The 27,199-nt window shown below is 38.6% G+C and overlaps 1 protein-coding gene across 1 annotated transcript in view; it reads right to left on the reverse strand.

The window, feature by feature from the left end:
- Nucleotides 1-320: 320 nt before the first annotated feature.
- Nucleotides 321-27,199, reverse strand: part of LOC138617176 (dynein axonemal heavy chain 8-like) — a 33,363-nt gene continuing 6,484 nt past the window's right edge. The window contains 80 exon segments of the mRNA XM_069691929.1: nt 321-842; nt 995-1,116; nt 1,385-1,574; nt 1,783-1,935; nt 2,024-2,180; nt 2,301-2,461; nt 2,564-2,665; nt 2,743-2,859; nt 3,976-4,131; nt 4,288-4,440; nt 4,555-4,628; nt 4,709-4,911; nt 5,000-5,104; nt 5,190-5,322; nt 5,412-5,602; nt 5,711-5,963; nt 6,073-6,178; nt 6,333-6,515; nt 6,601-6,756; nt 6,853-7,008; nt 7,095-7,266; nt 7,423-7,550; nt 7,637-7,774; nt 8,072-8,287; nt 8,488-8,655; nt 8,744-8,920; nt 9,077-9,180; nt 9,290-9,408; nt 9,546-9,772; nt 9,988-10,152; nt 10,366-10,519; nt 11,261-11,391; nt 11,480-11,602; nt 11,702-11,894; nt 11,970-12,133; nt 12,224-12,333; nt 12,423-12,636; nt 12,727-12,849; nt 12,940-13,074; nt 13,174-13,316; nt 13,436-13,655; nt 13,753-13,893; nt 14,010-14,251; nt 14,738-14,984; nt 15,074-15,235; nt 15,334-15,468; nt 15,551-15,658; nt 15,746-15,832; nt 15,940-16,127; nt 16,210-16,388; nt 16,474-16,646; nt 16,733-16,957; nt 17,447-17,608; nt 17,965-18,069; nt 18,517-18,619; nt 19,113-19,276; nt 19,370-19,523; nt 19,679-19,878; nt 19,981-20,221; nt 20,337-20,474; nt 20,597-20,697; nt 21,053-21,115; nt 21,213-21,326; nt 21,431-21,535; nt 21,881-22,116; nt 22,851-22,977; nt 23,075-23,250; nt 23,759-23,799; nt 24,050-24,222; nt 24,365-24,443; nt 24,548-24,654; nt 24,745-24,851; nt 24,949-25,084; nt 25,249-25,368; nt 25,555-25,671; nt 26,018-26,205; nt 26,328-26,463; nt 26,548-26,667; nt 26,795-26,894; nt 26,972-27,048. Coding sequence (XP_069548030.1) covers nt 555-842; nt 995-1,116; nt 1,385-1,574; nt 1,783-1,935; nt 2,024-2,180; nt 2,301-2,461; nt 2,564-2,665; nt 2,743-2,859; nt 3,976-4,131; nt 4,288-4,440; nt 4,555-4,628; nt 4,709-4,911; nt 5,000-5,104; nt 5,190-5,322; nt 5,412-5,602; nt 5,711-5,963; nt 6,073-6,178; nt 6,333-6,515; nt 6,601-6,756; nt 6,853-7,008; nt 7,095-7,266; nt 7,423-7,550; nt 7,637-7,774; nt 8,072-8,287; nt 8,488-8,655; nt 8,744-8,920; nt 9,077-9,180; nt 9,290-9,408; nt 9,546-9,772; nt 9,988-10,152; nt 10,366-10,519; nt 11,261-11,391; nt 11,480-11,602; nt 11,702-11,894; nt 11,970-12,133; nt 12,224-12,333; nt 12,423-12,636; nt 12,727-12,849; nt 12,940-13,074; nt 13,174-13,316; nt 13,436-13,655; nt 13,753-13,893; nt 14,010-14,251; nt 14,738-14,984; nt 15,074-15,235; nt 15,334-15,468; nt 15,551-15,658; nt 15,746-15,832; nt 15,940-16,127; nt 16,210-16,388; nt 16,474-16,646; nt 16,733-16,957; nt 17,447-17,608; nt 17,965-18,069; nt 18,517-18,619; nt 19,113-19,276; nt 19,370-19,523; nt 19,679-19,878; nt 19,981-20,221; nt 20,337-20,474; nt 20,597-20,697; nt 21,053-21,115; nt 21,213-21,326; nt 21,431-21,535; nt 21,881-22,116; nt 22,851-22,977; nt 23,075-23,250; nt 23,759-23,799; nt 24,050-24,222; nt 24,365-24,443; nt 24,548-24,654; nt 24,745-24,851; nt 24,949-25,084; nt 25,249-25,368; nt 25,555-25,671; nt 26,018-26,205; nt 26,328-26,463; nt 26,548-26,667; nt 26,795-26,894; nt 26,972-27,048 — 12,060 coding nt within the window. The 3' untranslated portion in view covers nt 321-554.

Consider the following 27,199-nt stretch of genomic DNA (forward strand, 5'->3'; position numbering starts at 1 on the left):
TGGAGGTACCTGTTCTAAATTGAGGGCATACTCTGGATGCGACAAGGCAGGATGTCCACATCTTGACATAGGGTGCAAACGTGTGAATGACCTGAGGGCAGAACGCATGCAAGTAGATTTAAATTTAAAATGTTTCAGAGGTTTTCAGAAAATATATTCTCAAACACTATTGCTTACTTGATTAGTGAGACCGCACTGATCGGCCATGTCAGTCAGATTTTCGATACAAAACAACTTCTACCAAAATATCACAGCCATCATAGACATCAGCTATTAAATAAACATATTTTTTAATTGCAACATTTGAAAGGTCACTGACAATACCTGGCCAAAATGCTAATATGTTAACACTTTGAATTAAATGCAGGTTAGGACAAAAGAAAACTTCATTAGCTTATAACACAATAATGATTTGTGAATTAGAAGACCCCCAAATCTAACAACATAGCATGCTTTTTGTAAAATATTTAAATATTACATGCCTTTAAAAAAAAAGAAATATTTATTTTTCCTTTAATCAACATCACACATTTGTGAAGATATGCAGGCATCTTTTATTTGATGTCACACAGCAGGGCAACCCCACGCAAGATCCAGTGGTCTGGTGACTGGCTGGTAGTTAACACCACTGCTGTGATATAATTCAGGTCTGTGCGCCTTGGTTTCTTGTAGATGGGGCAGACATAAAGCTTCGGATCCACAGGAGCAGTGGAGTTGATGGCAAACATATGGACGACAGGCAAGGGTGTGAACAGCACTTTGGGTAAGGACTCGACGAGATGGACGTTCTTCCTGTCCCAGCCGGCGCCATCCAGGTACAAACCATGAACATAAACACCCTCCTGTTGGGGAAAGACGGTCAGTGATATGACAATACATTATTTTCATCTTTTGCTTTAGGAATACAATATTTTTCACTTCAATTTCAATTTCTCCCCGTCAATTTTCACTTGTCTCACATTCACAATGTGCAGACAATATAGCTTTGACTCACTGTTGGTGAGACTGTGATCTCTTCCATTGTTTGCTTCAGTACTTTGTTGTTCAGTGTGACTGTGTCCAGAGCCCAGCCTTTGTTTGCCCTGGTTACTTCTTGTCTCATAGCTGTGAGAAACCCTAAAAACATTGATGCAGAAAGACAGTATTAGCATAAGTCCGATACAATTCATCCTCAGCCGATGTTCACATTTGTACCTTTAGAACATTTTATCCCTGACAAACTTAACAGACCTAAATCAATTAGACACAGTCTACTGAGATTTATTTGTTCTCCTTTAAGCTCAAATCCACAGATAATACCACCAGTCTATTGTGTTTTATTTTTGCTGATGTATGACAGTAAAATGGTGTAAAATGTCTTATTCTACAAAAACCTGTCACTCACCCTGTGGGTTAAAGAAGCCCGTCATCCAAAAACATTTGGGTCTTCCGTCAAACACCCAACTGTTGAACTGTTTGTTTCTCTCCAGAAGCTCGGTGAACCAAAAGCCCAGTGTGGAAGAATCCCAGGAGATTTTTCTCCACAGGTTTGGCACACGAGCATCGAAAATATTGTCAAGGGCATCACGGAGGTTCTGGGAGTGAAGTACAGAGCAGTGATCACATATTCTGCAAGATACTTTAATCATCGCATGTTTTTAGTTTCACACAAAATGAAATGTTTCAAGTCAATGAATAAGACATTTGATGAAAATGTTAGAATTGAATTACAAACGTGAACTGAAGTTATTATTTCAAGAGGCACACAGTGGTGTGAGCAATGGGATAAATCAATAGTCTTACCTCGCTCATTATGATGGTGCCATCAATGGCCAGCTTCAGGTCACTCAGACTAGTGCGCACAAAACTGATGATCCTCTGCATTCTATCCACCTCCTGACGGAGGAAGATGTTCATTGGGTTGAAAGCTCCCATCTTCAACAGCCTGGCTTTGACCTAAAACCATGAAAGTTGCAGAGTTTATATTTTACAGTTGCTGATGCAAGAATTGGTCATTTAAAATCCTAAGATCAAACAAGCTGACCTCATGTGGCACATAATTAGGGGGCAGTTTCTCAAACATGTCCTCTGCCATGCTGTAAACAATGGACTCCCGAGTTGCTCCTCCTCCCCCTCCACCTTCCTTGGGCTGAATATTTGTGATCGTGTCTAACATTTCAGCAGATGTGTTTGTCTGGTATCTAGTCAACATTTAACACAGAGCAGAAATGCAATGTTTGCCATAATATGAGACATTATAAGCACAGTATTTACATCGTTACCGGTTTTAATGCTTCACAGTGACCGCAGTCTTTCCTTACGTGATATCAGCATTAGAATGGAGACCCAATGCTTGTGGTGAATCCGCTGTGGGCAAGCTCTGAATACATTCCATGTACTCGTCCAGTGTTTTGCACACAGGAATTTTGTAGCCCGAGTAGAAGCAGAATAACGGGTCAAACATCTTCTTGCTGAACCACACCTGAAATGAAAAGCATCCAATCTCATATATTGTAAGAAATTAAATACAGTTTTTGACTAATGAGATGTAACATATGAAAAAACACAAAATTAGAATTATTACGCGAGCAAAACACTTCAACAGGCGTTTGTCATAGTCATCTGTAACCCTTCCTCCATATTGCACCTCAGCCAGCATGTATCGCACAGTTACCCAGGACACGTCCTATGGAGTAAAGGTGCAAACTGGTTAATGAGGGAAGACCAGATGAAAGTCTTATGTCACTCCTGCTGAATCATCACCTTCTTGTAGCCACAATCATCCAAGTGTTTTTCAACAAATTCAACACTTGCACTGAAATCAGCAGAGTTGAACTCGTAAGGTATGTTCCAACCCAGTGGTCCAAATTTGCGGCGTTCCTTAAATAGGAGGCAATACAAAAAGATTACATACAAAATCAAGACAGTGAGCATCAAGTAATACTACAGAAAAACACTGCCCGATTATGGAGACCATTCCTCACCATCTGTTTTGGAAAGCAAAAGCCAAGAACATAAGATGATTTTGTATTATGTTGCTTAAACAAAATATTAAAATATGATAGGCTATGAGATGAATCAACCCCACACAACGAGCAATGAAAATCAAACAAATACACCACTTAATCGTATAAAACATTCTGTGACTTCAATACCAAACTACCATTTTTTTATTTATTTTTTTACCCATGTCTGATAATCATGTATTCACTATAACCACACCTGCACCGCCGGCTTTAGAAGAAAGAACCGCTGCAGAGCGGAGTCAGGATGCAGCGGCTCAGTCAGAAGAGCAGTGAAATACACGAGTCACTATTTGTCCTACTGTACTTTGTATTTGTTTTCATAATCATTTTTCATTTCCTCCCGTTCTAATCCAATGACTCGGGTCGCAGTGGGGCGGTGCCGATCTCAGCAATTTGAAGCCTTCAGTTCGTATTGATGATTAAAATTATTATTTTACAGTACAGTAGTTATTTGTTAAAAAAAACACATTTATACAGTACTTTTATTTGTTAAACAAATGCTTGGGCTTGTAAAAAGGTTTTGTTCTTTGGTTTCAATGTATTATGGAGTATTTCATTGTATAATAATTGTAAAAAAAATAAAGGTTCCTACTTCACGGATTTCACCTATCGCGGTCTCTATTTGGAACGTAACCCCCGCGATAAACGAGGGTTCACTGTATACTCAATTTTAGTAATGTGTAAAGTGTTGATTTTCACTTTTGGAGGTTAATTATTGGCCTTATGCACAACAACTTAAATTGCAGAACCAAAATATAATGGTGCAAATTCTGGTATAATTCATTATCTACTACATAAATAAAATTACAAAAAAATAAGAATTATCAACTGAAGTAGGGATATGTCAGAGTTCCTTTCATGTTTGACTCAGCTTCTGGTTTGAAATGTGCCCAAGAGCCAGGAATGTATTTCTTTAGTAGCTTCTCTAAATAAAGCTCCTCCATTACATCCACTACAGAATGGGCAGTACCTGCACTGCAGTGTGGAGAAATGCCACACTGTACAGCAACGGCTTCCACATGGGCAGGTTGCTGACTTCCAACTGGGTCTGTGAAATTCCTGCAAATGTGCGTTTCAAGCCAGCACGTATTCCCTGAGGCGGATCGTTGGTAAACTTGATCGAGGACTGGGGGCAAAGACGTTAGAGACATTCGCTCAAAACTTGTACACGTATTGTAAATGAATGTACCACGGTACTTGTAGAGGTTAGGTCAGGATGCAAAGTAATACATGAGGTAATTATCAACAACTAGCTGTACATACAAGTTTTGTAAAGTGTCACCTGCAGGAGTGTGATAGAGAACTGATCGTGTGGTTCTGTGGTGATCCACACTCTGTAAGTGTCATGCATGGTCTCTGCAGATGTGATGGTTTCTAGCAGCTCGTCCATAAAGTCCAAGCCCAGGTGGCAATTTTGGAGAAGGACCCAACCTCCCTGTACATATCAAGATACAGAGGCCACGGATGAGGTGAAATAATCAGACAACACTTTGGCTAACTTAAGTCCCATTGTTATTAAACTCATTATTTCATCAACTTAAATAAACACCTGTGCCATTGATGCCTGAACAAGCTTCCTTGCATGCACCTCTTGCCTTTGTCCCATGGATATTGCTTTGCAGCCTACAAGATAAAATGAGATCGTGACACAAGTTAAGACAAGAAACTAATAGTTGCAAGTTAAATAGGAAAGCCATACTCACCCAGCTGAAGTTTCTTAGCAAGTGCTTCGATTTGGTCAGTGGGATCTGAGCCCATGGAAAGGAAGCAAACTAGAGGGGTGCAAGGGTCACTTTCCTCCCATGTGCTGTGAAGGTCCAAGATGACAGGCTCGGCAAACCTCAGGCCCATAGAGTCCCCCACATACTTTATGGCCTGAGACAAGGTACGATCAGGGCACCAAGACCTGTGAAAGAAACAGCTTGTATGATGATTGTATTAAATCGTAATGTGTATCTGAAAACATAAGCAGCTGCCTAGCTGCAGGTTCCAACCTGATCATCAAAAGCTTATCGAAGACATTAAGAGAATTGTATCCATCTGGAATGACCTCTTCCTCTGGTGCATCAAATTTGAGCCATGCTTTCCAATGTTTCCCACTTTGAGACACCTACGAAACATGTCAATAGCAACAATGTATTAGCACACATTAAGGGAAAATTTAGATGTATGATTGATGCCAACTTGTAGCTCACCTGGTTTATAACATTAACAAACTCTGGCAATTTGCTGAGTTCCACCAAGTTTAGCCACACCATATCCAAGATCCAACTGAATGGCTTTGGGGGGCACGTCTTCAAGTCAAGAGCTGCGCCACCTGTTTGTATATTCAAATAAGTTCTCATGTTATAAGATGCCATAACAAAGAGGTACATTCAATTTTCACAGCAATGATGATGATTTTACCTTTAATAAGAATCTGGAATTTGTTGTGGTTGATTTTGTTATTCTGTAAGTCAATCTTGAGGGTCAGCAAGAGTGTGAAGATGAACTTGTGGTTTTCATACAGGCCTCTGACTGTGTATTTGAAAACCTCAAATGTCAGATATTCTATGATGTTTTCAATCCGCTTCTGAGTTTTAGCGGACTTTTTAGACCTGCAAAGGCATATTCATTAAATGACAGTAAAGAGAGTGCAAAATTGTGTCCTGATATGATAAAAGAACAAAGGTGAAGCAGCAAGCTTGTGCAGACATATGTCATACCTTGCCAGTGACAGATCGAAGATTTTGAGGAACTGACTCAGGGACGTCTGGTACATGACATTAACCATGCTCATCTCTGTGATGAGGAAGTAGAGGGTGCTGCCACGAGAGGCAACAGGACGATATTCCGCTTGAGCTATATTGATCTTCAGCTCTGCTTCTGCTGCAACACTGAGCTTTGTACTCACTTCACCGGCAGTTTGCTTAGTTGTAATCAGAATGCCAATCATGGAGTCATCGTCAACCAAGGAACCTTTAATCACACAAAGAAACATTGTACTATATCGAAAAAAAAAATCAAATGTATTTATAGGTTTGGCTTTGAAAAAAATGCCATTAGCCTCCACTATTAGCTGTAATACCTTTTGTGCTGCTGAGTTTGTACAGCAAGTTGTCTTCCAGCTCTTGCATCTTTCTCTTATTGGCAGTTACATCCTCAATTAGCTTCAATCTTTCTGCCTCTAGTTCCTGTTAAAAGAAGTGCAATTATTGTGCAACCCAAAACACCATCAATATTACATGCTCAAAACAGTAATAACAATGCCCTGAAACATTCACTATTGATGGGTCATTGGCTTAAGTTGTTACAGCTGATAACAATCCAAAAAAAAAAGACACTGACATATTTCTCTTTGAGGATGACTCGACCAAGCAGCTGGTTTTCCAGGCCCTTCATGTTTACAGTGAAATCAATGATGGATGTCTTGGCGCTGACTTCTGGGGTATAAGCTGGATTCGGCAGTTTGGTGGTTATGTAGAGCTGGAAACCGTCCATCACATTGACCTCCTTGTCTCCCACTTTAACCTGTCCAAGACAAATCCAACAATTTAAGAGAGTACAACTTTTAAAGTTGTATTGTGGAATTAAAATGTTTATGAACGCTGATTACCTTAAAACTGGTCCCAGATTTAATGAAGTTTTTCTCAAGGACGTTGTCGAGGGCCGGGTCCAGGTCCTCATTTATGTCTTCAATAAGCAGTGGGCGTCCCAAGGAAAGACAGTCTTCCATGTGAGTGCGAAAGAACTTGTGGTTGAGTGAAGTCACCTGAATGAGAGATCACAGCTCAATTCCCCAACCTGGATTCCAAAACTACTAATTTCAGTAAAAATGGCATAAACCTCATTGTCTTTGACAATTTACTTGGAGTGAATTGGTCTTTTCTTTTTTCTTAATCCAAGACTTTCCCTGAGTCTGGGGATCAATGAGGAGAGGAAATCTTGTTGCTTTTGTGACGATGATGCCATTCTGCACAGACAAGTCATCTCCTGGGAGCCCCTGAAGGTTCCACTCACTTATCTTAAATATACAAGGGACAGTGAATGTGTCGTTAATAACTTCTTGTGTAGCTAAAAGGGATGTCAAATTTTAATTTAAGTTCTTACAGTGGGAGGGTCCACAAGGTCAGAGATGATGTTGAGTTTGTCTGTAAAAGGGATTTTATTGGTCCTGAGCGCTTTCTCCCAGATGTCCTTCAACAACATGTCACGGAAACTCTGGTTGAATGGGCCACAGTAAGACAAGAAGCCTGTGAGCTGGAGCACGTCGCCCACAAGTCTACCAAGAAGAACAGAAACAAGTGGCCTTATTTAAAGTCTATCATGAGCAATATATTGCAAATCTGCCCCGAAAGAGATACAAAAAATGTCTTCCTATTATTCAGGTGTTTGAGTCCCCTTGAAATATTCTATTTTAATTTTCTTTGTAACCTGCCTGTTTATCTGTGACTTGAACTCTTTGCTTTGCTCTATCCAGCGGACTTTCTCTCCACTAAGTCCTTCAATCAGAGCAGATGCAGCCTGCATTTTATTCTTACACATCTCAGCATCATCCAACAAGTCCTGAAAAATAACATCGTTAAAGTGATCTTCAATTTCTAGATTAGGGTAAATGCATTATCACAAATTTTCAAAAGGGTGAATCCCACCTGTTTCTCTTTCATAGCAGCATCAGATTTGGCCTTGACTTTGTCAAACTGTGCCTGCTTCTCGTCCAGCTGAGCCTCAGCCTGGTCTAGCTCACTATTAGCCTTTTTTAGCCGGTTTTCTTGAATGGCCAGGTTAGCCTGGGCACAGACAAGGGACCCAGAGGTTCATAAAACCACATTGAACACAGGAGATTACATTCAAAGCAGTATTTCTATAATTGAATGCAACTTTAAAGATAAAATGCACCATATTGTTCAAAAAGGCTATGAACTAAAAGGTAGGATGCCTAACCTAATCACCCAAAATGAATATGAAAACCCCCCAAACAGCCTGAAAGCTGACATTTTATTTTGTGATATTAAATTGCAATAGTCACCTATGCCAGATGTAAACTGCACAAAAAAACAGCTGTCATGACAAAATATTAAGTTTACCTTGAGTGGCAGCACTTCTTTGTTGATGCCAAAGAATACGGCCATAGCCCGTGTCCATACCAGCAGACCAGCTACATTACCACAGACTTTCTTGGCATTTTCCATTGTGTAATCCTCCATGTTAAAGTAGGGCTGCAGCAGTTCTACTGCTTCTTCATTAATTTTATCATTTTGGAACTGCTGCAGTAGCGTCATAAAACCAGCGCCACTCATAAGCTAAAGAGTAGACAAAAAAACGGTGGCAAAATGGAACCATAACCAACTTTACAATGTCTATTTCAATATTATTGTGGCATTATCACTTGTATTAACCCTACAAAACCATGTTACATGCCGACATCATATCTCTCTGGGTTCACAGAATGTACTTATGATGTAAATATCGTGAGAATTTTCATAAAAAGGATTTCTCTTACCTTCAGTGCTTCCCCCCATGATGGCTTCAAACAGCGTCGCTCGGGATCAATAGAAACCTGGTCTAACCTCCTTTGAAATAAAAGCAAGCAGCAGTCCATAATCCTCATGATCAGATGTGGAGGCTTGGCCAATTTTTTCACAGTGGCAATGTCAGTTGGCTTGATGGTCTGTAAAATGTGTAAGTACATAATGCAGCTCAGTATATATGATGCAATAAATATACAAATGTGTTCAAAGAAATCCCAGAGATCTTACATTCAGTGCAGCTTTAGCCTCTTCTAAAGCTGGCCTGGCAGCCTCCAGTTTCTCCTCTGCAACAGCTTTCTCTATCCCGATCCCTTCCACAATTTTCTGGGCTCTATCCTTCACAATTTGGACCTCATTCTTTACAATGGTTGCAGCTTCAGCAGTGACTGTCACCTCTGCAACCACCTGTGGGAATACAAAAACAAATTTGATTTTATAGTTTGTTTTTAGGTCACTGTAAATTCTGAGATGAGAAAAGTTACACGTAACTACCCATCCAACCATTATCTATACATGTTTATTTTCTGCAAGGTCACAGGGGGCTGGCGCTGCATTATTTACCTTGTCAGCTTTGACAGATGCGATAGCAAGCTCCTTTTCCTTCACTTCAAGATCTTTTGCTAGTTGAGCCACAGACGTACTTGCCTCCATCAGTTTGTCCAACCCTGGAAATCAGTAACATCTTGTAAAACCCTTTCGCAAAGTAGAACTTGTAAATGTGTCCACAGACGTCATCTTCATAGCACGTCATAGCCTTGCTCTTGAACTTCTTACCAACATTCATGCGCTCAGCTAGAGTGTTGATATAGTTGTGCTTTTCAGTGTACAATGTTTTGTAACTGTTTATAAAAGAGAGGTAGGATTTAGGGGTGACATGAGTTCGTCTTCGGAATCTGAAACATAAAACACCATCCAACTTTTAAGTTCATGTAAAATACTGCATGTTTCTGGGCTAACAATTGAAAATATCTTGATATATACAAATGAAACGTAACGACATGAATTAAATGTGATTTGTGTCACGTAGTACCTTTCGAAGTAGCTTTCACATGTTTCCGATACTTTGTCATGATATGTCCCCATGGTGATCATGACAGAAGCTTTCACCTCAGGAGAGCAAACCATTGGAAACTCGGACAAGAAATAGTTGGACACAGCCACCAGGGCCTCGTTGGGCCACGGGGTGAACCAGTCCATCGTGCAGCCAGAAATCAACCCAGGAAACTTCAAAGATCTGTTACGAAACTTCTGTCCCACCTTTCAAGAAGAAAAGACAAAATGTAATTTAAATGAGAACATTCCTTTATGCAGAGGTGGCTTCAGGTGAGTGTACAGTTTGTGTAATGTAACAGTTAAGGAATGAACATACACTGTAGTATGTGACAATGGAAACACAACGTGAACAAATAAAGGAGCAGAAAAACACAACGTATCCAACCTTTGGGTAGCAATTGTACAAAGTTGTAACATACCGGTGAGAAGCAAAGAACAACGTGCAGATTCTTTCTTGACCGGGATATAAAGTAGTCATAAAGGTTGTCAAAAGTTATTGGAGTGCGAGGAAACTCTTTTTTCATCACTGCAACCAGGTTCTGGGTGATCTCTTGGATCTCATCTTTAGCAAAAAGATTGGAGACCTGCACAAAGTTCATTCACTATGAAGTCATCAGGATCAATAAAGGTTTTCTTTTGAGATCTAAAAGTCCTTACGACATCTTTATTTCCGTGATTTAGGAACAATTTCAGGATGTTTACATTAGAATAAATATAACAATTCTCAACTACACTGTCTGAATGCAGTTGGTTTGGGTAACCATAGATTAGGGCTGTAGATATCAGCGCTTTCTCACCTCTCCAGAAGAAAGAACATTGTTGAGGTACTCAAGGAAGGCCACATCCTTGATCTCATTGTCAGTGAAGATGAAGGTGATGCCTTTGCCCTCAGCTCCAGCTGTTTTATACAACATTTTCAGGTCATCCATGAAATTACTTATGTTGTATGTTCTGATGAGAAAACAAACATCACATTGTTAGAAAAAAAAAAAGCCCCCCATGACCTCATTTAAATTGTGAAATGCAGTGAAACAATTGGGATCAACAGTCTCTAAAATATAAAAAGCACATGGGCTCATAGGATACGCATTGTTCGATTGAGACAAGCAAGTCAAGTGCTGTTCTGTGTGTCTTAAATAACAAATACCATGATAATAATGCACTGTGTGGTATGGGTGTGGCACTCGCAATCAAGGCATTAAATGATTGTTTCTTTCATTGGTACAAAGGAGGAATCATCAGGCCCGTGTTTTTAATGAGAAAAATAAATTGTAACTAATTCAGGCACGTCGTTAAAATTTGTCAAAGGGATCCAGTATAGGTTCGTAACATTTGTATTGTTATTTTACAATATATACATTTACTTGTAAACATTGCAGTCAGTGGGAATTCAGTGATATATTAATTGCATGATTTGCTTTGTAAAAACAAAAGTAAGAATAACTTTCAGAAAGGGTCCACTTTTCTTGAATAACAAGGTCAGTTATTGTATTGATAATATCTGACCTTGCAACGTTGGTTTTAAAAGAGGTAATCACGATAACTATTTTAACATCTCTCGTCTCTACAAACATTTTAAAATTAAATACAAAACTACACAAACATTGTGGGGTTTACACCCTATTTTGTTACTGCATGTCCACCAACTTATTTCTCTAAAGCTGACAGCAGTTTTACTTTTTTAATTCTCACCTGGTGAGTGTGATCTGAAAGATGCTGTATCCAGCGATGTATGAAGCGAGGCGAGTCAAACTCTGTTTCCCCGATCCTCCCACTCCCACGAGCAGGGCATTTCCATTGTTGGTTCGAATGATTCGTGAGATCTAAAGCAAGGCAAATCTCAAATAAATCAGCATTATCTATAGTCTACTCTAAAGAACATGCATCAGTTAGACTGGCTTCTAATCTGACCTTGACAAGATGAGTCATTGCATCTGTGAAGAAAACCAGATCCAGGCTGTAGCCTCTCACAATCTCATTGTGCTGAGTCTGATAATATATCAGCTTCTCTGATAAGAACTCAAAACTTGGCACCTGGAAGAGAATTAGTTTGATCAGATTTTGGTGACATCTTCCTCAATCAGCTTTCTAGAGTGCAAATATATCAAAGTGGTCGGAATACGAATTTCATACCAGTTCATAAATCTTCGGGGCATCAAAACAGGCATCATCGTCTTCTTCTCCAGTTGGCTCAGGTGCATCTCGGAGGAAGTCCACAAAATATGGCTCATCATGAAGCTCTGGGACAAGGTCAGGGTCAACATGCTCTTGGATCACACGAGATACAGCCCTCTCAAACCACACTCTGTCCTCAGAGCAAATAAACCTACAGCAACACAATATTGCAGTTTGCCTTTTTTGTTGTATTTAAAACAGTATTTACTGTATGCGAGCACAGTACCTGTCCGCAATCACCCTTGTACATTCACTCTTGAAAAGAGCCAAGACAGTCGGGATATCATCACACTCCTTTGCCTTAATGTTTAACATTCCTTGCCAGATCCTGGACAAGTCTCTCAAGTTGAAGACGTAGTGGAACTTGGACGGTGTGGGAAGCATTTTTGTCTTTAATGTGAAAATCACCAATGAGGATCAGGTCTTCATTAATAAATCAAACACCTATAATAGTTTTCACATCATCTTTACAGCACTTACCTTTGTCCATTGCCATAAAATCCTGCCAGCAGACACCAGACACTTAATCATAGCCGAGATATTAGGCTTGAAGTTCCTGCACTCATGGAAATATCCACAGCCAATTACACCTGCAGAAAAGAACATGACACGTCAACAGTTTTTTGTAAAATATAATCCACAGTAAGCAAAGAAATTAAATAATTATAGAGACAGCTACCAAAGATCTTATCAATGGAGGTGTTGGATGGCAGAGTACAGTTAAAGACTGTAAACTGTCTCTTCAGTCTTTGTGGGATGTCGTTCCTCCCACCACCAGGGTGAATCATGGCTGCCAGTATCTGTACATCCTCAACAGTGGAGAAGTCTCCTGGTTTATCCAGATTGTACATGCCGCTCATTTCCATCATCTGGCGGACTATCTCATTGGTGATCTGGTTGAACGGTCACGTAGAACAGTGACTTAGATTGAATTGATTGAACATGACAGGAATAAAATTCCAAAAATAAATGTATGTAAGCACCTGATCTCCCCACTCATTGACAATAGGCATGTTTATATCATCAACAAACACTGTCATCCTACGTCCTCCTGGGGGTCCGTAGGTGCTGCCAATTCTCTTTTCAATGTAGCTTTCCACTGTTCGCTGTATATAAAAGAAACTTTTTTTTTCAAACATAAAACCGATACAGACCTGTAAAAAGACATATAGAACATGTTGCAGTATATATTATACCTGAAACATAATTGGTTCTGTTGCAGATGAGAAGTTCAGTGACTTAAACAGGTCTTTCTCAGGGTCGTATTTGTTGGTGTAGCCTTTTATCATGACTGTTTTTGCTGTCCCTTGTTCACCAATGAGCAGCACAGCCTGTATATACATAATATTCATCTGTCACACATGCCAACAGAGCAAAAATAGTAATTATTTCTTTATGCAAAGTACTTAGATTAAAAGAGACGAGATCACCTTGCGTTGTTTAGCAATAGTCTCCAGCAAGAAAGACGTTCTTGTGTTATCGACATTTGGCACAAGAATAGAGGTATAGTCTGGCACACTGTCAGTTGGATAGACATATTCCCCCACGTGTTTGTTCCAATGACACCATTCACCTGAAACAGAAGTTACCATCCTAATAGTCAAATACCTGTAAACAGTCATTCAAACACTCACTTCAAATAGAAATAAAATGAGAAAAGAAGTGGTATTTAATTTATAAAAACAACCTAACCGTTTGTGTTCACCATGTACTCAAACATAGTGGCTCCTGGCTCTGCTTTAGGCACATCAATCTTGCAGATGTGACCTCTGATGAAGGCCTCCATTTTGTCCCTATCCTCCAACTCCAAAATGGCTCCCAGACTCCACATTAGGCAGAAGACAAAGAGGCGCTCAATGTGTTTGCTATCTGTAACCTTGGGTGGGAGGATGCCCTCCAGCAGATTCAAAGACTGAAGGTGTAACATAAAGAGACAATTTAGGATTTCAAACAAGGTTAGAGGCGTCATCTAATTATTTTTTGTCGCCAACATTTTTCTGAATATGTACCTGCATTATGTAGTTGCACTCCAAAAGCTCCATTTCTGGTTTCAGGTTCTGCTTCATGAACAAGTAAACATCCTCAAATATCTTGTCGTACAGACACATAAGGATTTCTGCCTCTTTTGCATTGCGCTTGTGAGCCCATCCCTGCAAGTTAAAGGCCAGGTTTCTTGTAAACACTCCATTGTAAAACAAGCATTTTTATTTCATTCATCTTTTCTTCAAACACTTTGTCTATTGACGCCTTAATAAAATAGCTGTACCTGGAGTATGGGTTTCCAGCTGAGAGCCGATGAGCTCATGAAGACCATACCCACTCGGGACACAGTGGCAGGTGAGGCATTATCCATGTTGTGCACCTCAAACACCAACTTGCAGGAGGGTGACATGGTGATGCGGTCACCATTAGCCAGGGTCAGCGTTTTATTATCATCCAGCACGGAGTTGAGGTTCTCGATCCATATGGCGTCCACAGGACCATCCAGCACAATCCATATGAACTCCCCTGAAGTGTACACATTTCAAAGCAGTTCAATTTTTAAGTTCTCAAGCAATCAAATGATTCTGTGTCATTCTGTTGATCTGTCTCAGCCCCCTTTTTTTTTTTTTTTTTTTTTTTTTTTTTTTTTTACCAGTTGTATCCCCAACATTTTAGGTGTTAACATGCATCAGTTTATGTCTACAGCTGAAACAAAAAGTAAAAAAAATATGCTGCTTTCAGACAAGAACAGCTACACTTTGATGAACTTTGTTCGATGTCCAGCTCCTGATGTGACACTGTATATTTTGTACTCTTTTTACACGGCAACAACCTCTATATTGTAGAATATTGTATATCGTAGATTTATATTGTATAATAATGCATTGTTTATTGTTCAGATAATATTGAACTCAATACTGTGTCTTTGGTAAGAATTTTTTATTAAAGACATTTTTGATATAAAATTTAGACTTATCAGCTTGAAAGTTCTCTAAACTTTGTATTACAAACCTTTCTTAGCTTTAAGTGTCCTCCTCCACAGAGTGGAAAAGATCCCATCAGTCCAATCGTTGGTGGCTGCATCGAGGCGACCGAACATCTGCGGAGCAGTGATTGCTTTGGGGTTCATGCGCATTTCCCTGTGCGGACTCCCACATTCAGTCATAGATCGCATGAGAATGTTGATGACCGTGGTCTTCCCAGCTCCGCTTGGGCCCAAAGTCATCAGTCCATGGCGCACTCGTGCAGTTTCATAAAGCTGACAGGTGACAGTTGCGCACAGTAAACGGGTCATTTTCCAAACAGACAACAGGAGCAAAATATGCAGACGAAGCAGTTTTGAGGTACCTGAACAAGCTTGAGGTTCCATGGTGGATGATTGACAATACCAGCTAGCTCAACTTGATGGGAAACAGCAGCTTGAAGTTCAGTATATGTGCTTCCATCCAGCTGAATACCAGGGAACAGGTCATTGATGAGACTAAGGAAGAGGGGCTCATCCTCATCCACCTGAAACAGACAGAAAAATTAATATACAGTGCTGTATCTGCTCACACATTACAATTTAATATATACTTCCTGCCAGCAACACTGAGTTTGGGTCATACCAGTTTAGACAGATTCATGTCGCGCAGCACTCTCATGACACTGCTGGACTCCGAGTCATTGGGTCGAGCTCTTTTAGATGCCCCAAGTGTTCTTAACACAGACAGGATGTTCCTGAGGCCAAAGTCATAGTGGACCTGACAAATAGCAAAGGGTTGTGTGTTAGTAGTTCAATAATCATTCAAAACAGGAATTAAGCATCAGTAACAAGATTCTCACCTGTTTTGTAAGTTGCTCTTCACACAGTTTATAAAGAACAAAGAATTTCTGGGCCAATATAACATTTTCATTGAATCCACAACTGGCAAGTTTGACTCTCATGATGATCTGCCAAAGACAACAGTGAAGAAGTGACTGTTAAAACTCAAACAAAATGAATAATACTTTTCTTGAACAAAAGTATCCTTGACTAACCTGCCGGTCTGGTACCATCATAGACACGGTCCTGAACTGCACTTTTAAGTTTTCAGGGAGTTCCTGACGACCAGCATATCCAGGGTTCTAGATAAGGAGTGACGACGTGTTTTTTTTTTTTAATGCATAATAAATGTTTTCTTCCTATTTTAAATGTGTTTCTTAGAACACTCTTGTGCATTTGTATATCTTACCATCGTGATAAACAGGCCAAACTCTGGATTCAGATTCACACAGTCTCCATCTGTGAAAATGAAAGAGCTTTTGTGTTTCTTGCGTGCTTGCAGAACAATGTAGATCTGCTGGGCAGCAACAGAAAGCACTGGGAGATCGATTCTGTTGAACTCATCGAAGCAGCCCCACGACCCTGATTGTGCTAGGCCTGGAAAAAAAGGAATACATCATGAGATAAGTGAAATTATTGCACCACATTGTTTGAAGAACTGTTCAATCGCCTGGGATACCTTTATATATCCTGCCAAGTCCTCTGAAGTCCATCTGATCAGAGCAGTTGAACACCACAACATACTTGCCGAGGCAGCGACCCATGTCTTTGGTGGTTTCGGTCTTCCCAGTGCCAGCTGGCCCAGCAGGGGCTCCTCCCATGCTCATACCCAGGGCCTGGGCCAGTGTGATGTAACACCTAGGCAGATAAAAAGCAGATCCATGATTCAACTGAAGCATTAAACACTGTAGAAATATTTAATATCAAATTTCTCTTTTCTGACCTGTCAGTCAAAGGGGTGATGACGAGGCGATCAGTGCAACCGAGGAACTCATTCTGATATATGAAGTCAACATTAGTAATAGATACAAGGACCTTATCCAGATCCTCCTTGAAGTAAAATCTGCTCTGCTTTAGCCATTCAAAGTCGCTGACAGATTTGATACGCTTCTTTACCTGAGGACACAGTGGGATATAAATCTGAATGTGTTACATAGATAACACTAACAGTCAATCAACGATAAAAAATAATAAGAACCCACTAGGTCATTGAATATATCACTTTGGTGCACATGGATTGTGACAAGTGTCTCATATTTGACCCTGTCAAATTTGCTCAGGTCATGGGTGGTTTGTTTGATGAGCGTGCTGAGGAGATTTAGAAAATTGGTTTTGGTCTCTGGCATGATCTCCTTGTCATATTCAGCATTTTGTAGGGCCTCTTCTGCATCTCTCGTCCAAAGCATCTGGATTCCGAGCAAGCCCACCTAAAGTAAGACGCAAACAATGCATGAAACACGACATGTATACACATATATATATATATACACGTGTTATTTTGCAAACTTTAGACACAATGTATATGAGAAGGACCATGATATTTGTTCAGGTGCCTGAGTCAATGAAGAAGGCGAGAAGAGAAAAGGGAATTAGTGAAATAAACTCTTGATACCAGATGTACCAGTAGATTAAGGATAGGCCTTTCCTAAAATCTATGATGAGGGTTTTCCAGGATCACCTTGCAGAGTACAGTGTTTAAAATCTGTGCTGTGGAAGTATCTACAAAGAGCTAGCGTTGGATGGTGGACAGTTCTTGTCACATTTCTGGTGTCAGACTGAAGCAATGGAGAAAATCTATAATAAGATACACTATCACACAATCTGTTGACCTGTTATCCAATGGGGTGTCACCAGCATGATTTTTAAATTCAACCTGGTGAAGCTTTTTACTAACAGAAACACTACTGTCTTCTGACCTGTGCTTGAAACTTGTTGAGGAAGGAGAGAAGATCAAAATCTTCATCGTTTATCACTAGTTCCGAAGCTCTGATGACTGAGTGTAATGAAGCCTGCTGTTGTGACAACAGCGCACTGAGCCAGAGCTCCACTGGTCCCTGTGCCATGACCGGTGTGTCCAGCTGAAACCATAATCATACATTTAATATACAGTACTGTACCATACTTTTCAGTGATGGAAAGCATGTACTCAATAGCAATTCTGAGATGTTTCAGTTCTTCTTTTTTCTGCTTCACACTTATCTGTAAAATTGTAAAATGTGTAAAACAAAGCATGTGACACATCTATGCAATATGAATCATTGGTACAGATTCAACTACACAACATATAAAAAGTAATTAAAATCGCTCAATTTAAAAGAACTGCAAAAGTCCTTTACATGAAGTGTAATAAATGTTATTCAACATTATATTTACATTCTTCAAATGCACTATTAAATCACAGATATAATCTGGAAATGAAATTAGCATCACATACGTGTAGTTTCTCTCCTTCTTGTGAAATAACAGCTAAAATCTTGTCATACTCTGTTGCATGAAACTCTGCTTCATTGACATTGTCAAACACTCCGAGGAGATGTGACTGAAAAACAATTGCATCAAAATTAATTTTGTTTAGGATTTTTACCAAACAAATACAATACAATAAATGAAATGTAAACATGACAGATTAATACTTGTCAGAACATTTTTAAAAGGTTATCAGCACACATTTTGACACTTTGAAAACAATAACAGGAGTCCTGGTACATGTTCTTCATTTAAAAAAGTGAAAAAGTTCACAATACAATAAAACTCAGCCTCTTAAAATGTTATGGAATCATTTAACATTTTCCTGATTAGTATCCTTAACTTAAGTTACATTCTGATCCATTTTTCCTTGGGCAGGGGCTAATATGCTGACACTTAAAATATCCTGCTAACATCCAAATATAAATGGAACCACCAACATCCTTGGCAGAGGTATCATGACTCCTGTTTACACTGAACTGTTTCTTTTAAACGTTTCTTTAAGTGACAATTTACAAACCTGAATTGTGTGCGAATCACTGGCTTGTCCAAGGATTTCCAAAAGGGCCGGATCAGACACGAAGAAGAATCGTGGAAACAGAAGCCTCTTTTTCTCAAGGTACCTGTTCAATTAGATCACATCATCTCAAGTGTACACATAATCAACATCAACTGTACCAGAATAACTCCCACCAATGTTATTATTTTGTTTTTGGTCTAAAGTATTGGCAAGGGTTACAAGAAGTAACCAGAAGTAAATGGAAAAAAAACTAAAATAATAATATGTAAGTCGAATGAGAACGCCTGAGTGAAAAACATTAAAGTGTAATTAAATTAAAAAAAAATACATTTTACTTCCTTACTTGTACTTACTCTGAGGTATTTAAAATTTTTACAGTTCATATGTCTCGTGCTAATTTGATCAATTTTATCTCATACATCAGTTTTTGGTAACAAAATATTGACAGTAGCAATTTGTAGAAAAACCAGGGAAGTCAATGACTCTACAAAACAATTATTCAACACACCACAAAAGGGAAGTACTACCGTTATACCCCCGCTGATGCCTCAAACGAAAAGTAATAAATTAAAAAAAAGTTGTAGGCAAAGAATTACCCTGCAAGAGATTTTTGACAGAACTCCAGCTGTTTCTGGAGATCTGGCAGACCTTGCACCAGAGTTGTATCACCCACACAGCACTGCACCACATTTGGGACCTTTTGAGCTCGCTGCATGATCTCAATCCAACACGTGTCAATATTCTGAAATCGCTTTGCTTCCTGCAGCGGAAAAAATAAGCATTGTAGCATTTTACTACAGAAGAACTCAACAATATAATTTTCAGAATATAAAGATAAAAGTGTCAACTGCACCTGTGGCAGGTCTTTGGCAATGTCACCCCCAACAAACACGGCCTCCAAATAGATCCAAAGATTTTGAACAATAATCCACTGTTCAATGACATCAGACGATGTTGAAAGCTTTGAGACCCAATCCTGGATCTCTTTTTTGTAGAAGGTACTGTATCTGTAAAAAGCAGACAAGGAAACAACCTCCTTAAGAAATACCATGTCTGAAAACGTGTCTTCAATCAATACACAAATAACATCCTGAACACATTCTTTGGGCATCGATTGAGTTTATCAAATCTAAAAGTTAAGTTGGTGTTTACTCTGTTCTACCTGTTGCTCAGCAGTGAACCTAGCACCATCAGACTGTCCTCCAGGATAGTTAGAATCTCTGCCGTCTCTGCTCCTTTCAGCATCAGTTCTCCTCTATCCTTAAATGTCATCAAGCTCAGGTTCTGCCCGGACCACACCTCTTTTACCTGTGACAATTTGGCCTCAATATCCTTCTCCTTCACAGCTGAGATGCAGATGTCCTAGAAATGCAGAAAGACAAGCGTAGGAGGGGGAATACATATAAAAAGATAAATAATATGTCTAGAAAAGGTGGAGCTGGTTTAAATGTCACCACATCAAACCTCAATATCGTCCTTTGACTTCAGCAGAGGTGCTTCCATGATGTTTTGCAGGGTAAAGGTGTCGGATTCCACCTCAAACTTGTGTCCAGTCAAGTCTGAGATCCGGTCCCAGTGTCTCCGATTCATGGATTTGTTTGCCATCATTTCAAGCACAGGGCATGACTCATTGAAATCATCAATGGTCGTCTTTAGGTCCAGGAAGGCTTGCCAGCCCCTCAGTGCTTTGGGTAGCTTCCGACATCTACAAATGAGGATGTGATAAAAAAAATTAAAAAAAAATAGAAAAAAATAAAACAATTTGATTAGCACAGTATGTTGCAACATTTCAGTAGGGGGCAATAACAGAGGTACTTCACCTGTTCTGAAATTCCTGAAGTTCTGCATTGATTTTTTCAATATCCACCTCGGTCCACAGTATGCTGTAGTACCCACTGATCTTACCCATCACTGCGTCATACAGGCCATAGAGCTTTTGAAGCAGATCAAGCTCTTTTCTAAGGGAAACATAATAAATCATATCTTTTTTAGTCTGAATACAGAAATACAATACAAAGTTGCAATATAATTGTCTTTGTTATGGAAATGTAAGGAAAGCTTTGTTAGAGTGGTAACATACTTTTTCTTGTGTAGACAGTTATAATCTGTAACTGGCAAGCCAAGAAGCTGCTCCCCAGAAGTATAGGTGGTAAATTTTCTCCACATTTCATCAAATCTAGCCTGAGAGATATCAAAAAACAAAACAAAAAAACATTGTTGCCATTTATTTAGCAAAAAAACAAATTATATATATATATATATATCGCAGGGCTAAAAAAAAAAAAAAAGGAAACACCATCAAAAATAGCATTAATGTTGTGTCACTGAATAGTAGTTCTTCTCATTGCACTTTATTAAATGTGACTTTTTTTTTTCTTTTGTAAGATAACTCACTTGGTAAGTCTTTATTAAATGGACTCATCTTAACTTCCAATTGAGATGACAGCTTCTGGTTTTTCAACTTGTTTAAATACTTATTGATATTATTCATATTGACCAGACTACAGAATAGTGTTAAGTTAATTGACAATGTTACCTGACAGATATGGAGCCTTTGGCTGGCTTCTTGTGGAGCTATTCCTTCAACCATGGGGCCTTCCTAAAATACACCACCACATGAACTGATAAATAATTCAATTTAAATTGACTCAATTGCTGAACACAAACAGTGAGTGAAATATTCACAGATTACTTACAGAATCATATTGTTCCATAAAAGTGTCAACATCTTCTTGGAAAACACCGACACAGTCCAGGAGGTTTTGTTTGAACTTGGGCTGCTTTCGGACAAGCTCATCCTGCACTGATCTCTGGGAAAGTCAGGGATCAAAAATCAAGATCACAGCTGAGTTATTAAGGAACACATCATCAATTCTCCAAACAAAATGAGAATAAATATAATGATAATACTAACAGCTTTAGACTGAAGCTCTGTGAAGAAATGCCTCAGATTGTGCACTCCCTCCACTTCTCTTTTGGACACCCCTGCTTCATATTTAGTCAAGATGTCATAGGCTTCCTGTAAAATACATTATTATAAAATCACTTTTTTTTTTTATTTATTTTTTTTAATAGGATTGGTTACAAAATGTGGTTGTTTACAGGTCAGTTCCATTATTGATATTATTCATATTGAATAATGACTGATATTGCCCTGAAACCAATTGATCTTTTACTAAAATGCTTCCCTGGAATATATTTCATTTTAGCAACGGTACTTGAAGCAACATAACTTCACCAGTGTAGACTTTTTTTTGTTTTTTGTGGAGGGCTATTTTCAGTCTACAAATGTCCATATAACCATCACAGTTATAGGCAAGACTTAAGCAATATCCTAGAAAATAAAGGACTGTGCTAATCATACCTCAATGGAAATCAGCGTCATATCAGTCTGTATTTCAGCATCTCGAAGCTTAGACAGGGCCCCCATGGCACGACGCACATCTTCCAAATCAGCCACAGGATGTGATAGTTGTACGAGGTATTTGTTAGTATGTATGTTGAAGTCAATCATTTTTTTCTTGTACTCCTGCTTCAGGTATCTGCAGAACAATGTCTTCCAGGCTTTGGTCTCAACTGTCATGGCCTTCTTTAATGCATCTGTGAATAAGGGATGGGATAGATGACATAACCAGGAAGAATACAAATTTAAATTTATTCATTTAAGATTCAAATTGTCAAATAGGTAAAGACAAATGTGTATCTGCTAATGATACACAGTATTAAGAACAATTGAGAAAATGTGAAGCCACTGTCTCATACCTGCGGTATTCCAAAATAAAATTAAAACAACTAAAACCTGTTATATAAAATACAATGTTGTGTTTTAGATCAGACGGCTTCTGAAATATATCTTGACAAAAACATGAAATGGAAAAGCATCAACAGGTATACACAGGGGCTGACTGGGGAGTTAGGAACAGGTGAAGTATGTGTGGCAGGTCCGTGACAAGGAGCAGAATGGAAGTCTGTGGACATCTGGTGGGTGGATGGGGTAATGCAAGAAGAGGGAGTGAAACAATGGCTGTTTCTTCCTATTAGGGATAAGTCCTTGGAAGACTTATTTTATTTTATGTTATTAACAACCCTGCCCCTCACGGCATTGGCTGTAATCCCCTTTCTTATCCCATAACAACATTGTAAAGTGAAAATTCAATTTGTCTTAAGTAATTTATCTTATGACTTTATGAGCATATTCCTATAAAATCTGACATTCCAAACAGCTTCAACTCTTTTTTGTGTTTAGTAAAATGTATTGTAGATGCCAGAATACCTGGGTATAGTAACTGAAAACTTATCTGGCTGCTGTTTAGAAAACATTGAGACTACCTTACCGGTTGAGAGTTCAGTAGACCCCAAAAGAATGACGGGGTTGATATCATCAATTTGTAGTTCAACAGCGTCGTAGTGCTGGATTTCAGATTTAATCTGGATCAAGGATGGATTGCTGTCCATGAATTGCTATGTAAAAAATTAAGATAAATATAATGTCATTGTTATAAGGAACTTTCACTATGGAAAGTTAACAGAGTATGTTATCGTTTATGGGAAAACAAACCTTGACTTTGACATTTCTGTTCTCCTCCCATATCACACTGAAAGGACTGAATTGCTTCAGAACATCAGCTGCGTGCCCCCGCTGGGAGCTGATTGCTGTTCTCAGAATGACCACAGTCTTTTTTATGTCTTTGTGTTCAACAACACTGTGAAAGAGATTCTCTTTTTCCGCACCTGAGCATAAGATCAAAACATAAGGTAAATATCAACCAAGAAATGTTTGTGATAATTTCAAAGGTGAATAAAAGATTTGTGAATGTGTTGAAGAAACTAAGTGTGTACACAAAATGGTAAATGCCAATAATATAATATGTACATGTGTAAAACAATCTTCAAATATATCGACTGAAAAAAACGGAATATAAATTCCTGTTCATTATGAAAGAAAAGTCAGTCTCGATCTCGATCTCAGCCTCAGGTGTAGAGGAGAAATAATGTTTTTTTCAGAATAAATAAGGTGAATACTTTCAATCTTTACTCATAATAAATGGCCTGTTACATTAACTTTTTTGATTGCAAGTATTTTATCATTTATATATATATATATCTATCTATATATATATATTTGCATTTGAATATTGCTATATACTGCATTTTTATACAATTTAACAACTTAATTGACTTAAAGTTCATTAACTGAATAGTTCAACGTGCAGGATTTTGGGAACTCAAGCGTCATTTTATAGAATATAAGATTCATAATTATGTTTTTCATTAGTGTATAATCTGGCGGGCTCTAGAGAGGGCTAGATCGCATTTTTTGCAAGTTTCGTGGCCACCGTAGATTCTCTTACACGGGGGTAAGGGAGGGTGAGGTGACGGGTGTTCAGTTAGTTGCAATCTGCTACCGCAATGCCTCTAAATCCTACATCCTGTTCCTTTAAGTAAATTTGTAAAGATCAATTGTTTCAACAACTGTGTATTAAAGAACCACAAATTTTCATAAAATTTTAAACTGTATGTCATTCCTGCAAACTTTACAATTCAGATGTGTTTGATCATGTATGTGCATACGGACAAGTTACCTTCTTTCTTTGTGTCGTCTTGACTGTACTCCCGCTGCCATTCAACACCCTTGCTGACTTCCAGTATCAAATCAATTAGTTGATTTATGCCTTGTTGGATCTCATCTACAGTAGGAATCATTACCTGATGACAACAAATAAAAAGACACAGAAAATAAACTTTGTTTAACAAGACTGGCAATGAATTCTAGATGATCCCTCTCCCCTACTATGTAACTACTGTAGTGTGACCAGGATTCAGTCACCAATGTGTAGTTGAAACTCACCACGTTGGGAATGTCCAGCTGCACTTCAGATTTTATCAGCGGGATAATGCCAGAATTAGACTTTGACTTCTGGTAAATACTAAAATTTCCCTGCATTGATATCACTCTGTAAGAGATCATTAAAATGTATTTTAGATACTGGCCTTTTCTACAGTACCCGGTATTACATACAGACGTACTCACTTAGTGCCACAAATTCTCCTTTTCAGGGTCTCCAGAGACAACTTGGTTGTTTTGACAAGAGCATCGAACACTTTTGCACTGAAGTGTTCATAAAGCTTCCTAAACTCCTGAAATTAAGATTTTCATTTGGAACATTGACATATTTGTTGGTATACTGTATGAAATACAAATGTTTTGCAGTTGGTAAGCAAACATACCTTTTCAAATTTGGCTGTTTTGTCTTTAACTGGACTTTCAAACATCACTCCCTCATCCTCAACACACCTCCTCTGACCCTCATTTGAGAACCTCACAATCCTTTTTCCTAAAATATTCAAAGGGTGAAATACAAAATACACTTTTGAATACTTTGTTATTGTTTCTACTCGTGTACAACACATAAAACTGGGACTTAAGAGCACCTGCAACAGTCTCCTCAACAGTCCTGGGGACTTTTGGTTCATAAACGGAACTGAGTACATTATCCAGCTCCTTGACTGCTCCTCTGACTTGCCTACATTTGTAATCCAATGTCTCTGTCCATTCCTTGCAATGATTCTAAAAAAAAAAGAGATAAATAATAAGTGGACTGGGGATCCAGACACAATTCATAATTTATATGAAAAGTAATAATTGTTCAAATGTAAATTTAGAGGAAGAACAACAGTTCAAATCTTATTCCTTGAATTAAAAAAAAAAAAATTAAAAAAAAAAATCTATACCTTATTGAGGTCAATGAGGTGCTGCAATGAAGACGCATGATCTTCTGGGAGCTCAATCAGCACCGTCTCTGAGATGTCTTTAAAGACCTCATCAATGTGTATCTCACAAATGTCCTCCACCTGAAAAAAAAAAAAAAAAAAAAAAAAAGTGGCATTGAGAAACATGGTGATTGAGCATATTTTATGTATACCCAAAGAGCAAACTTGCAAAACGTGATATTAAACATTCTGATGCTTTTTAAAATCTACTACTTTGAATACTAAATTACAATACTTGTATATCAGATGTTTTCTTCAGTAACATACCCTATTTACGAGCCGTTTGAGTTCAAACAGAGCGGTGTCAACATTTTGGAAGAACTTGTCCAGGAGGAATGAGGACCAGGTGAGCAGCACTGACCCATGGCGAAGTACAGATTCCACCTTGTTATTTACCAAAGATTAAAAAAAAAACATTAAAAAAAAAAAACTCTTTAGGACAGAAAAGCTATGAAAATTAAACAAATGTGGCAATGAATGGCAAAGCTATTCACACTGTTTGCAGCACGCTTCATATTTACCATCTTAGATATTCTCCCACAAAAAGCACCATCAGGTGTATTTATAAAATTCTTACATTTTTTATTTTTGAAGCCATCAAGCTGGTGAACTCTGCAGGCATCTTCACACAAGTGGACTCATAATCCATCAATACAGTCTATAAAAGCAGAAACACAAGTCATTTTATATGAAGCTAAACAATCCTGTGAAGAAATATGCTGTGACTTACCTGTAATCGGAGGTGATTGCTGTTGATTTTGCTTTCCATCTGAACAAGACGTAACGCCTGCTTCGGAATCTCCAGATCCATCTTCAACAAACACTTCGCCTCTCGAATGACCTCAGTCACTTTAGGATCAAAGTTCACAACTAACTTTCCTGTCTGTGGGTGACGAACCAGCAGTGTAGTATTCAAGACTAGGATCAAGAACAGGGAGATCATATTTAAACGTTAATATTAACAGAAAGCTATGATAGAACAGGACAAGGGAGATCGAGCTCCATTTAGCATATCAACAAGTCAGAACCAGAGAACCAACCATAATCTAGTTTCGACACTTCATCGATCCATGCTTGGTGGTAAACACACTCAAACTCAACTAACACAGCTGCAGTTTGATTGTACATTCTGACCACCTCTTGGCCCTCAGGACTGGACAGAATGTCAGAGTGCTCCTGTTCAGGATGACAGATTCAGTTAACATTAGAATATTTCAGAATGAAAATGAAGTAGTTTTGGTGATAGAAATTTGGTCTAACTTTTATATATGATATGGGCTCCTCTATGCATCTGTAGAGGTGCCTGACCCAACCAATCCTTCCAGCCACAGGAGACATGTTTCGAGCTAGTGGAGGGTTCCCTTTCTGTTGGGCATAGAGCTGCAAAGACAGTTTGTTAATTTGATCAAACATATCCAACTCTACTGTTGACTATTAACCTGGCAATGTATTTATATTTTATTCTCAGTGGCTATTTGAGTATATAAACAAAAAGCAAATTAGATACCTTGCTAACAAACTCTACTTCTGTGGCATAATGCTGAAGAATAAGACCCAAAACATTGGCTATTTGCGCATCAAGACAGGGAAGGTTCAGCCTCTGAAAACTGAAAATAAAACATATTACGAGACCTCAGTGTAAATCATAACAGTAGAATCCTTTTATTATACTTATTATACTGACCGCTGTAAGAGGCCAATAGCTTGCTGAGATGAGTAGATGTTTGAGAAGGATGTACTCATGAATGTCCGCAGCTGGTTCTGTAGATAAAGACAGGCTACATTTGAATATGATCATCTATTTTCAGCATGAAGCTGTGTTGCAGCAAGCTGGATACGCTCGATCTTCTCCGAGACTTTACAGCTCTACTCGCTCATATTTCAAATAATACTTGTAAATCTTTGAATTAAT

Source organism: Brachyistius frenatus, unplaced genomic scaffold, assembly GCF_029030835.1.
Source record: "Brachyistius frenatus isolate BFR_SWC_R1_liver_20210118 unplaced genomic scaffold, ASM2903083v1 Contig_12, whole genome shotgun sequence".
In the NCBI taxonomy this organism is placed as follows: domain Eukaryota; kingdom Metazoa; phylum Chordata; class Actinopteri; family Embiotocidae; genus Brachyistius; species Brachyistius frenatus.